Raw genomic sequence first — 12,361 nt, forward strand, 5'->3', positions numbered from 1 at the left:
CAGAAGTGGCTTTAGCTTCTTAGTGCTGTGCTTTAACCCACTGCGCCACCAGGGAGGGCCCAAATAAATTGTTTTTTTAACAAACTGATCACTTAGGATATTAAGGTGACCCTGGCTGAAAGACATGCCAGGCTTTTTAGTATTCAGTAGTTAATGTTATTCAAACGTCTTCAGTTAAGACTTTTGAAACGGCCGTCTGTTGTGTAGTAGTGGAAAGAGCTGTGTCCTGTCAGAGCTGTGGGCAGCCGAGCTCAGGGATGGAGTCTGAACAGTTCCCTTCTGGGCACCACACTCTCGCCAAGCACAGATTACACATGAGCCCGTGAATCCCTTCACATGCACTGAATCTTTCCTCAGATGTGTCTTCAAAAGATTCCTGATGAAGTATGAGAACCATGTTTAGGGCTCTCATTGACCTTTTCTCCCAGTTCAATGGTTAACCCCAACCTGGGGGATCTTCCAGCTGAAGGGCCTGTACTTACTTGAGGATGTCTTTTAACAACAAGTTGGACCTTCTCATCTTGTTCTGAGCTCGAGTGTACCATTGCAGGGATGGTCTTGAGCAATCCCTTCTTGGTTTTACAGGATTATATTCATTTGGCATAGCTGAAGAGAGATGGGGAGCAGACAGGAGGAGAAAAAAAAAGAGAGAGAGAGATGTATTAGGTGGGTTATGTTTTTAAAAAAGAATTTATGTGGTCAAGTCCATATCATGGAATACTTACTCAGCAATAAAAAGGAAAGAACTATTGATGCATGCAGCAAGTTGGATAAATCTAGAAAGAATTATGCTGAGCCTACACTAAAAGGTTACACACTGCATGATTCCACTTACATAACATTCTTGAAATAACAAGACACAGAAATGCTGGACAAATTAGTAGTTGTTCGGAGTTACGGAGGAGGTTGGGGAGTAGGGAGTGTGGCTGAAAGGGGGCAAACAAAGTGCAGCTCCCTGTATGATGGAGATGGCCCATGTCTTCACTGTACGTGTGTCAGGACCCCAGTTCCAATATCGTGCTAAGATTCGGCAAGATGCCACACTGGAGGAACAGGACATATTACGTCAGCTCTCACCCTGTCATTTTTTATAATGCATGTGACTCTGCCATTATCCCCAGATAAAAGCCCATTTTTTCAAAAGAGCCTTTGCCTGTTACAGATACATAGGGAAATACTTCTGATGAAAGAGCAGGAAGATCTCCTTCAAAAAATCAGTAAGTAAGTGTGATGGGGGGGGGGCTGGAGGAGACAAGACTGGACATTAAACTGGTAAAAATAGAAGCTGAGAGATGGAGACATGGGCTGTTACACAATTCTCTACTGTTATGTCTGAAGTTATCTATAACAAAAAGGTTTAAAAATACAGAGTTATGTTTAAAACAGGAAAGCATTATACCAAGAAGAAAAAAAAGCAATTTTAAAAAGGATCTTTTCCTTAATATATATATATACACACATATATATATATACACACACACAGACATACACATATATGTATGTGTCTGTTCTTAGACGTTCTTTTTTATTAATCTTATTCTCAGGTTTTATTTTTTAATTATTATGCTAAGTGATATTGCAGTAGAAATGAACACCATCACCTCTACCCTCACCATGTGTTCCTCTTCCTCTCTCTTGTAGCAGAACTCTGGCTTTTAGGTGGCCTCCCAGGATAAAGGCTACACTTGCCAGCTCCCTAGAGCTAGGACTGGCCTCATTACTGAGGCTTAGCAAACTGACTTAGAAGCAGTTTCTGGGGTACATCCCTGGGCACACTTTTCCTTCCCCTTAAGGCCCCCTCCTTCCTACTTGCTGAAATACCCATGCATGAGGAGCCACTGTGGACCTCACAGGGACCACATCACCCAGGGGAAGGTGGAGCAAAAAGAAAGGAGGAGCCCAGGTCCCCAAGACCCCCAAGATCAGAGCCACCATTATGACAAGTTCTGTCTTCTTAAGCAATTACATTACTTCTCAACTAATATAATCATAATTGCTATTATGATAAACATATATTAGTTTAAGAAATAATGTCTATACTGGCCAGAAAGAGATTATTATCTCATTATTCACTTACTTTTTCCATTAGGGCTTTGCCATTTTCTTTGAAAAGAACCTCTTATCACAAACTGACACTCAGGTATCTGTTCTTTGCTACTATAAGCAATCTCTCCCTCAACTCCAGTCCTAGGTTGCAGCAGAGTGCAAGAACCTCCACTATATGTATTACATGAGTAGTTTCCATGAATGACACACACACGCCCACACACACGCCCAAAGAGAATGTGTGACGGCCACAGCCACACAGCAGCTGCACAAGGAGGAAGCTCACACCATGCGCAGGAGTGGAATGAGAAAAGTACAGAGGCCCGGCTGTTTGCAAATCACTGGGTAGAGCCAGAACGGATGTGTGAGGTGAGGCTGGGGAGAAGGGTGAGGCAGGAACTGGCACAGGCTAGCAGGGGATATAAACTTGTCAAGGCCCCTCTCCCCAAATAGTTTATGGGTTACTATCTGGGTTCTTCACCTGCGCGCGCACATGCAAGACTGCTCAGGTTTGAAGAAGAACAACAAAGGGGTTTATTCAACAAACCAGACAAATAAGAGTTACTGAGGCCATTAGTGGCCATTTACTTTGCCCAGAGTCGTGTGATCTCTCTGGGTCTCTGACACAAGCTATGCAACGTCTATCGACTGACAGATTCTGGGTAGATCGGGAAAAGCTCTGAAAAATCAGAATTTCCACTGCTGACTTATATAATGACCTCCCTTTTTTGTATAATCATAATATCAAAAATATTGTAGCAACATCAGTTTGTAACTGGATTGCCTTAGCTCTAAATTGGCTACCTGGCCTGGGCAAAGTACAAACTGAGCTGCTCCTGGGCAGGAAATTCCTTTGACTAAAGACAAAAGGCAAGCTCCTGGAGAGATAAGACTCCCCAGCATCAAAGTTTCCTTGGTCTTTTGACAAAAATTGAATCTTAGATAACTCCCAGGGCATAAGGACCATGGACAATTTCCTAACATTATCAACATAGGTTTTGCTTAATGCATAACTAAGTGACTTCCTCTTAATTTACTTTTTTTTCTAAAACAATCACTAACTACTCTCTACTAGTCTTAATTAACCTTTTCCTAAAACAAACACTAGCTACTCTCTGCTAACCTTAAGTTAGCCATTAGCTTCTCTTTAGACTATCACTGACGACTCTGCTAACACAATTTATTCCTTCCCTAGGACTCCTAAATCCTTTGCTAACAGCTCATCCTTTCTCAGACCCTGATCCTTTAAAGTCATAGTTAAACATCCGTATATATGAAAGCTATCATAAAGCAGTAAAGTATAGTGTGCCATAAAGTAGCAGGAAGAGGATGCATTGTTCCCCTTACTTTAAAACTTTTATGCTGATTTCTTATTAACTTACCTGACGCATTATTGTAACTAAATCTTGGTAAACTGTATAAATAAAGACCTGAAAAAAGACAAGCAGGAAGACTTGTACCCAACTCTGACTCCCGTGTCTTCCTCGCCCCCCTTTCCCCTTTTTTCTTCTTTCCCCTTTTTAGGAATCTCCGCTCACCGACGCCTTCCCACCTTAGGGTCCTGCCTGTCTTGCCTCCAGACACCTCAATAGTTGGAGCTGGTCTCCAACAGGTCTCCCTTTTTCTCTGCCAGGCCTAACATAACTTCCAAAACCACTGCTTGGACAAATCTATGCACAATGGCTTCCGCCATGTAGCCTGTGCCCAGCTCTGCGAATCTCTCATGGAGCTGCCCAGGGCCCTCCACCACCATCAATCACACTGTGCACTGCTGTGGCTGCCACCTGGTCTCTCCCTCTCTCTCCTCTCTCCTCTCTCTCATCAGAACAAGAGCACTTCTCTGTTCCTGCTGGACCCCCAGGGCTGGATCCACAGCTCTGTTCTGCATATTGGCTGGTAACACAGTTGCCTCCTCCTCTGCTGATCTGTCTTGTGTCCCCAGCCAGTGACTGACCGACAGGGGGACAGGAAGCGGGCCACCTTGTCTCCAGGCAGGACCATGGTGGCAAAGTACCCTGAGGCATCAAGCTCCAGAGTACCCTGAGGCATCAGTTGAAGGGCCCTTGAATTCTTGTTTGAGGCTCAGCCTCTAAGGGGCCTGACTGAAGATGGATCAGGGGGATCAGCCCATGGCAGGTGGCAGAAGGTCATAGAAGATCCCAAGGAGCCCTTGGGGATTTTGTTCAGGAGGGCATCATGAGATTTGTGAGAGAAAATCACTAGGGAAGCAGCAAGAACAGGGAGCAGGGAGGTGGCCTGCGGAGGGAAGGGGGGGGGGAGGGATGGGAGGGGGGGGTGGTAGACTGGTGAGGAGCCACCACTGTGCTCAGCAGCAGTCTCCATCTCGGCCTCAGGCAAGGTCGGGCAGCTGGGTGGAAAGGAAGGAAGGGCTTCACACTGTAAAACTGACACTATTACAGATGTAGATGAGGTGTCAGTGCAAGAGAGAGTTGGCATGGAGAGTTGGGAGTGGTAAGGTCAGGTTGGCCTTTTGACTCCCAAACACCGGTGGGCCATCAGGTTGATGGGATAAATCCAACGGCAGCTGAAAACCAGGCCTGGATCTAAGCTGGAGCATCAGTCGGGGGTTGTCCTTGACTGCACGTTGCAAGTAATAGAAACCTGGGTGTTATGGCTTATAGCAACTGGGGTTTCTTTTTCTCACAGACCAAGAAGTCCAGGGACAAGCAGACTGGGACTGGCACAGTGGCTGGGCATAGATGCCGTGAAACAGGGGGTGCATGTAGGTAAAGGAAATTTTCTTCTACCAACGCCTAACAGGGAGGGGAAGCTGAACAGGGGATTGCCTTACCTTGAAGACATGTCATTTCTGTGTTACTGATTTCAGAAGTTGGCCTGTCCCTCCGACCCCACCCAAACCAACCTGCCATCCTTGTACCAGCTAGGTCATGGATTTCAAAACTAGCTTCAGCTGTGGAACTCTTTTTATATGAAAACGCAGAATCCTAGCATATTACAGATTAGGGCTAGTTCACTGGTCTTTAGCAGGGCTTCGCCACCTTGGCAAGCCGACATTTTGAACGGGGTGATTCTTTGTGTGCAGGTGGCCCTGGTCCTGCACACAGTAGGACATTCAGCAGCATCCTTAGCCTCCGCCCACATGCCACTGGCATCTCTGGAATTTCCTCTCCCCACAAGTTGTGAAAATCAAAAGTTCCCAGAGGTCACCAACCCTAACATTACTGTCTTTCCTTTCTGGGATAGTCATTACATATAATCAAATTCAACACTGCCTTATTTTAAAGTAGCAAGGGTAATTAAACTTAATGCAAAAACTGAGCATCAAGGACTGTGGGTTGAAAACTGATGATGCTTGTTTCAGTATCTAAGCATCTTGTATGTTCTGCCGGGGTTGCACGATTGCGCAAATCTTGCACCATCAAGATTGCTGTTCTTGCTCTCACCCATACCAGGCACGAGTGCAGGCCTGTCACACACGGGTCGGAGCAGAATGCCAACAGCACATCAGCACCTGCCAGGGCCAAGGTCATGGGGGTGTGCGGGGGAGCCTAGATCCACACAGCTGCAACTGCACCTTTAAATGTCTCAGTGCACCCCCACCACGAACCAGCAGAGGTCCCAGCTGCATCTAACCTTCCTATGCCCGTCAGGTAGGTGGCCTTGTTTATCTTCACCCCAGATCTGTGCAGAGACAGCGTTGGTGAGGGCACTGGCTGAGACCCCGCCCAGCCCGCTCCCAGGGGCCTGCAGCAATTGTTCCCTGCAACAGTCAACGCCCCCACGCTGTCCCAGCCAGCGATTATCCAACCTGACCAAGCACAGAGCCACGGAGTAGGAGGATGTACGGTTCAGACTCCCAGACTTCATCCCCAGAAATTGCCACCTGATAGGCACAGGTGAGGATGTCAATGTGTATTTTAAGCAAGTTCCCCCAACTTACGTGGCTGCAGCAATTTGAGGAACCCTGCTCCCCAACAAGCCTCTCACAGCTGAACTGAACAGCCTATTTTCAGATTCCTACAAAGTATGTGTAGTTATGAGGCCCTGCCATCTTCATAAAAGTATAGATGCTGTTCTGCAAATATCAGTCAACACCCTAGAATTTGACCACTGCCAAGAGGCAAGCACTTCAGTGATTCTGAGGTATGCTTTTTAATTCTAACCAACTGGTGTTTCTCTAATGTCAATAACACAGCAATACTACCCATTGCTAGTCTGCTTTTTATGTGTTAAGGCAATTCACTCTTAGCCCTCCTAAAACATAAACATTCTCCCAAAACTAGAACATGCCAGACTCCTAGAGATGAGTTTCACAGAGATTTTACTGCAGTGACAGAGCAGCAACCCCAGACTCCCACAGAGTCTAATCTGGAGAGTCCCCCTCTCTGACTAGCACTTCCAGTCACAGCTCCCAGCTGTTCCCTACAGCCTGACCCACCTCAGGGTCTCCACTAGCCTTCTCTCTGCTCTCTCCCACGGCAGCTTTGTTCTGGTCTTTGTTCAAGAGTCCCCTTCTTGGGTCACCTCTTTAAACAGCCATTCCCACTCCGAGGCCACGGCAATCACTTCCCTGCTTCACTCCATAGCACTCCATACTACTGATAGGTATTTGCCTATTGTCTGGTCTCCCCATTAAAACAGAAGCTTCTCGGAGGAGGAATTGTGGATTTGTTCACTGCTCTACTACCTTCAGAATCTACAACAATTTCTGGCACTAACAAATATTTGTTGAATGAGTAAGCTGATGGATTCATGAATGCGCCAATCAGTGCCTGCGCCCAGGTCACCACAGAAAGGCTAACCCAAAGTCAGCACAGTGCTAACCGGGGAAGATATGAACTCTGGATGCTTCCATGCACCCACATATTACAATCACTAGGCGTTTGTGAAGGGTCAGAGCAAACTGAAGTGGAGAACAGGGGTGAGGAGCTGTTTTCCAAACAGGAATCTGTGTGTGTGTGTGTGTGCTGAGAAAGAGTGATAATTACATGATTGTCCCATCTACCAATGTGGGGAAAAACAAAACTACTGAATCTGAGTTTTTTGGCTTTGAGGTTTTTTCTGAAAGAGATAAGACAGCCAACAGGCCAAGTTACCTCAGGTTACCTAGTGGAGGACATTTGCTGATATACAGAAAGCAAGGTTGGGCAGGAACTTATTTTGTGTCTTCCTCCACTAAAAATCATTAGTCTCACTCACTTCTCAAAAGAAGAACAGGAAACTTAAGACTTAGCTTATTCAATGGACATAATTTGTTATGGCCACTTAGGAGAGAAATGGGAAGCCAGAGGTGGTAGATTTAAAAAAATAAAAGGGTAAAGAAAGGGTAGAGGAGATCTGAAGTGGAAAAAATGGGTAGGGCAGGGAGGTAGTAAATTCTGAGATAAGGGAGCTGGGAGGGAAGACAGGAATAGATAAGAGAAGAACACCACTGTCTTCCCAGAGTAGAAGTTGGGGAGTGTCAGGACAACTCCTCTCTGCAGATCTTGATAATCAGACCCACACACCAGCCTAAGCCCCAGTTGAGAGCTCTCTTCTGAATCCAAAAGCTGCCCCTGTCCAGTCCTAAGGTAGGTTGTCCCCAACTAGAGAAAATGAGTTGGGACTGGAAAAGTGCCCTCCTCATGCAGAACATCATGAAGGAAGAATTTGCCAAGACATACACTCCCAGCTTCTGTCCAGGCGGGAGGAGAGGCCCATCCGGAACGGCCAATGCCGAAGCTTTGGGTGAGGCTCCCTGTCAAGGCCTTGAGCTTCATCTGCTGGCAAGGGCTGGTCCAGAGGTCTGAGGCCAGTACACTGCCCTCAAGCACTAACATTCTCAGTTGCACTTAAAAGTATTTTCAAAGGTACATTCTTCCCAGAAGCCTCTTTCACTCTTTTAGGGATGGCTGAGGTTCTGGCCTGGGCCCGGTTCACCAGACTTCTGAGGATGACCAACAACTGGGGGGAGGGGGTGCGAGGAATGTGCGGCAGCAGCTGCAACAGGCAGTGGAGGACAGAAAGAAATCTTCCTGTCAGGTGAAGCCTGTTATGAACGGCCTTCCATCCTTTCCTGCTGATGCCGGAGGAAGCAAAGCAAACTCCCAAGAGAGATCAGCGCTGTGGAAAGTGACTGCAGCACCAATGAGGGTTAAAGGGCAGGCTGTGCAGCCTGCCTGGGCTGATGCCAGACTGGCTGCGGCACTGTGATGCAGAGGCTTCTGAGTCTTTGAACTTTATTTATTTATTTATTTTTTGAACTTTATTTTTTATAGTGACCTCACATTTACAGAACGATAACAGGAACAGAACAAAGAATTCCTATCTCCTCTTCCCTCGACACCTCCATTTTTAACATTTTACCACATTTGCTTGGCCACCCAATACTTATACTGCTTTTTTAATCACTTGAAAGTAAGTTGAAGACATGATGACACTTTCTCCTATTTCAGCATTTCCTAAAAACAAAGAGATTCCCTCGCACAGACACAGCATAATGATAACAAGCAGGAATGCCTGCTTCAATACTCTTATCTACTCTGCAGACCTAATTATACAAATTCTTCTCGGAAGAGCAAAGACCTCAGAACACCAGGTTACATGCCCCAGGACACACAGGGTCAGCACCCCTATCTCTGCAGCCTGTTTTCCTCTGGGACAGCTCCTTTATCAATTCTGGCCTTGGCATTTTTGAAAAGCACACACCAATTATTTTGTAACTGTTCCTCAATTCAGGTCTGTCTGTTTCTTCACGATTAGATTCAACTTATACAGTTTCTGCAGGAATGTCACAGAAGAGACGCTGTGTGTCCCCAGGAGGTACACGACGTAGCTAACTAGCGTGGGACAAACACAGGGGACTATGATGACAGCACAAGAGTGAACTGGTGGTGGGAAATCCACAGGGGTTATAACTGAGATTAAAAAAATGTACAAAATGAAGAAAATGTAAAAATGTATTTATAAAATAAAAAAATTAAAAACCCCAAAGCTCTATTATCATAAAATTAGAAAGTTCAGAAGTATATAAAATCAGAAAGCACATCTGGCTGTTATAATGGCTAAACATGCTGATCGTTATACTACAAACCCAGTGACAGCTACTGCTAACGTTCCATTCTAGACGCAACTGGCCTCTTTTCTCTGCTTATGTATATTTTATCAGGGTTGAGATTGTAGTTTCTATACCAGCCTTCTTCAAGCTGGGTTTCACTGGAGAATTAAGCCCCACAGGAAAGGAGTGAAATGTCTATTTCCTCAATTCTTACAAGGTCAGTCTGTAGCAAGAATCATTCCAGAAGTATAGGAGACAAGTTAATTCATAATTTTTAATGGTTGCTTTAGAGAATTGGGCCTTAATTATCTTATAGAGTCCCAGTTGAGAAGGGTATTTTGTAGTGGTATATAATTTCCAATGTTCACCTAGAAATCCTTTAAGTAAACATTTATTATTTTTTTAAATATTTATTTATTTATTTATGTATACAGAACTGGGATACAGGCCAGAGATGTGGAGGGTGAGAGGAGTCACTAGAGACAGAGTGGGGAGCAGAACAGGCAGATGGATGAAGTATACTGCTGAGGGGAGCAGCGGGTTGGTCAGGAGAGGTCGGCTGCGCCATGTGGGTCAGCTCCCGGGCAGGCAGGGATCAAACTCAAATGAAGTGGCTTTAGCTTCTTAGTGCTGTGCTTTAACCGGCTGCACCACCAGGGAAGGCCCTAAGTAAACATTTAATAAACACCTTTCATATGCCAGGCACAGGGAATATAAATAAACCACAGCTCCTTTCCTCTTTAAATGAATAATCCAGTCAGGGAAAGCAAAATACCCAATATTCAAAACACCACATAAACTGTGGTATTTTGGAGAAGTGGCTGGATGCCTGGAGCACCCGAGGCAAAGAACCACCAGCTCCATCAGGAAATCAGGGAGGCTTTCCTGAAGAGACATGTGTAAATGGGTCCTTGAGGGAGGCAGAGACAGACAGGAAATGCAGGCATTCCAGATACCACAATGTCCTGAGAGGCAGGCTCAGGCCGGATCACAGGGGCTGCGGGGAGTGTCAGAGGAGGCAGCTAAGAAGGAACTGGGCCCCAAGGGAGAAAAAGGTCAAGTGGCTATTGAGATCACCACAGCAAAGGTTGCTAGAGGAGTAAGAGAAGGGATAGTGAGGAGGAAACTGACCAGGGCCCATGAGGGGGGAAGATCCCAAACAACTTGGTGACGCAGTTGGCAGGGGCCCTCCTTACAGTACCCAACCATGAGCTCTAGCCCGCACAACACATTCAGGTGCCAACAGGCAAAATGAAGAGCATGCTTGACTAGAAGGCACCACTCTCTGAGATGACTCAAGGCAGAGGTGGGGCTATTTTTCAAAGGGAAGAGGACAGAGGGAACAAGATACAACAGTTGTGTAAACTGAGGAATTCTACATAGAATTGCCTCTTCCCTTTGGGCCCCTCCAAACTCTAACAAAACACCTTACCTACTAATGCTCACATGGCATCCTTGTGACAGAAATGGTACATGCATCATAATTCTAAAGTATAATATGCTACAGGAGAAGAACTTACTGGATGCTGCAAATAAGGCCAAGTCTAAAAGTTACCTTTTAGTTGGAAGATTTCTCTCTTTATCTAAAGAAAGAACAGTAGTTGGGGTGAATAAGTAATGCTTAATAGGAGAAAGCGAAAGTCTTCGAATGACTAGTTCACACAACCCTGAGATCCAATATAAACAGGCTCCAACACGGGCCTCCTTCCCAACTTGAGTCTAATGGGAAAGAGAGAATAAGGTGACAGGGAAGAGTATGCTAACATTTGCAAATAACCAAGATCCCAGCCCAAAGTGAAAGAGTACAGGCTCCTAATGTAATAAATCACCAAACAGAATTTTGAAATATCATTCAGGTGCAGCTGGCTGGGTGGATGGAAAAGAGGTGGAAATTTACCAAGTAATATATGCAATAATCTGGTGTTCAATAATCCAATCTGTCCTACATGAACAGAACAGACTAGTCATATGAAATCCCGTGCCAGAAAGTGGGAATGGCCCTAGAAATGGAGCTGGAAGGACAAGACTGGAAATAACCTGGAGTTAGATCAGGTCCTGGCAGAAAAGAAACTGACGGAGAGAGAGGAAACTCTGAAAAGAAACTCTTAAGAAGAGACAAAAGGAAGTTTTGTCTGGACAGCTTTACAGTTAGAACAAGCTAAACATGTTTGAATTCCTACAATGAAAAATGTGCATTTAGCTCTGTAGGAGGCATGGTTCAAACACGATTTTCTTTTACATGTAGTCACACATCCCTTTATCTCTTTGCTCTCCAAATTGGAGAAGCCAGCAGCGGGCGGTTCCCAAACAGGTATACTGTCATTCAAACACTGTGCTTTTACTCAAGCATAAAGCATATGCCAGGGTCAGCAATAAGTAACAGGGACACAGTCTTTTTCAAAAATCTCTCATATTCTCATTAAAAAAAAAGAAGACAGAAAAGCAGCAGACAAGTAGATCTGCTAGCAATGAGCCACGTGGGTCTGTACATAATTTTTTTCTATGAGGTTTTTGAGATTTTTGAGAATTTGAAAAAATTCCCAGAGGAACTACATAGCCTAGAAATCTTGGGGCAATAAAAGAAAAATGTAGGTATGTCATGAGTCTATCATTTACTAACATAAAATATATACAAATCTTTTCTAAAAAGTTAAACTTGATCTTGCATGTACACCATTACAGCCACAGGTGGTGCCATTCGCAATCCAGAAATATAAACAACAAAGATGCAGCATTAAATCATAAATTAAGTGTCCTGCTATTGCTGTGAGCTCAAGGGCACAGAAACCTGCTTAACCTAAAGCCCTGCAAAAACTGCTTGTGACATTAATCACGCTATTCATCTCTGCACCAGCAGCTGATGGGGGGAAAGGATGTTCTGAACATACTGCACAAATAGTTTTCATGGACCCCCCCCCCCAAAAAAAAGAAAAAAAGCGAAGACACCAAGGACTACAAATCCCATGATGCCATCACTACTGAAGGGGGGATTGCTGGGAACTGAGGGTGGAATTAAGCAGCCCGGCTTGGTATATAACCAGACAGGTGGGCCTTGGGGGTCCTTGGCTTTTTGCCGGTTTTCAGCATGTTACTAGGGTTCCAGCTCATCAGAACTGGTCAGACACATTTACCAATTTATCTCTCTCTCTTTTTTCCTGAGTTATTCATTTTTCCCTTTTGTAAATAAAGTTTTTATTAACCTTTTTGTGTGTGCCTGTAGTTGGGACTTACTACAAGTCCCTTTTTTTTTTTTTATTAAAAAGTTTATTTTTACATCATTTTTCACATTTTTTTTTT

The 12,361-nt window shown here is 44.8% G+C and overlaps 1 protein-coding gene across 1 annotated transcript in view; it reads right to left on the reverse strand.

The window, feature by feature from the left end:
• ST3GAL5 (ST3 beta-galactoside alpha-2,3-sialyltransferase 5) overlaps positions 1-12,361 on the reverse strand; it is a 37,976-nt gene that overhangs the window by 16,005 nt on the left and 9,610 nt on the right. Inside the window, exon 2 of the mRNA XM_004691381.2 lies at positions 483-606. Within this exon, the coding sequence (XP_004691438.1) occupies positions 483-606 (124 nt within the window). The remainder of the gene's footprint in view (positions 1-482; positions 607-12,361) is intronic.

The sequence above is a fragment of the Condylura cristata genome, unplaced genomic scaffold, assembly GCF_000260355.1.
Source record: "Condylura cristata isolate star-nosed mole 26May11 unplaced genomic scaffold, ConCri1.0 scaffold00031, whole genome shotgun sequence".
Lineage (NCBI taxonomy): Eukaryota > Metazoa > Chordata > Mammalia > Eulipotyphla > Talpidae > Condylura > Condylura cristata.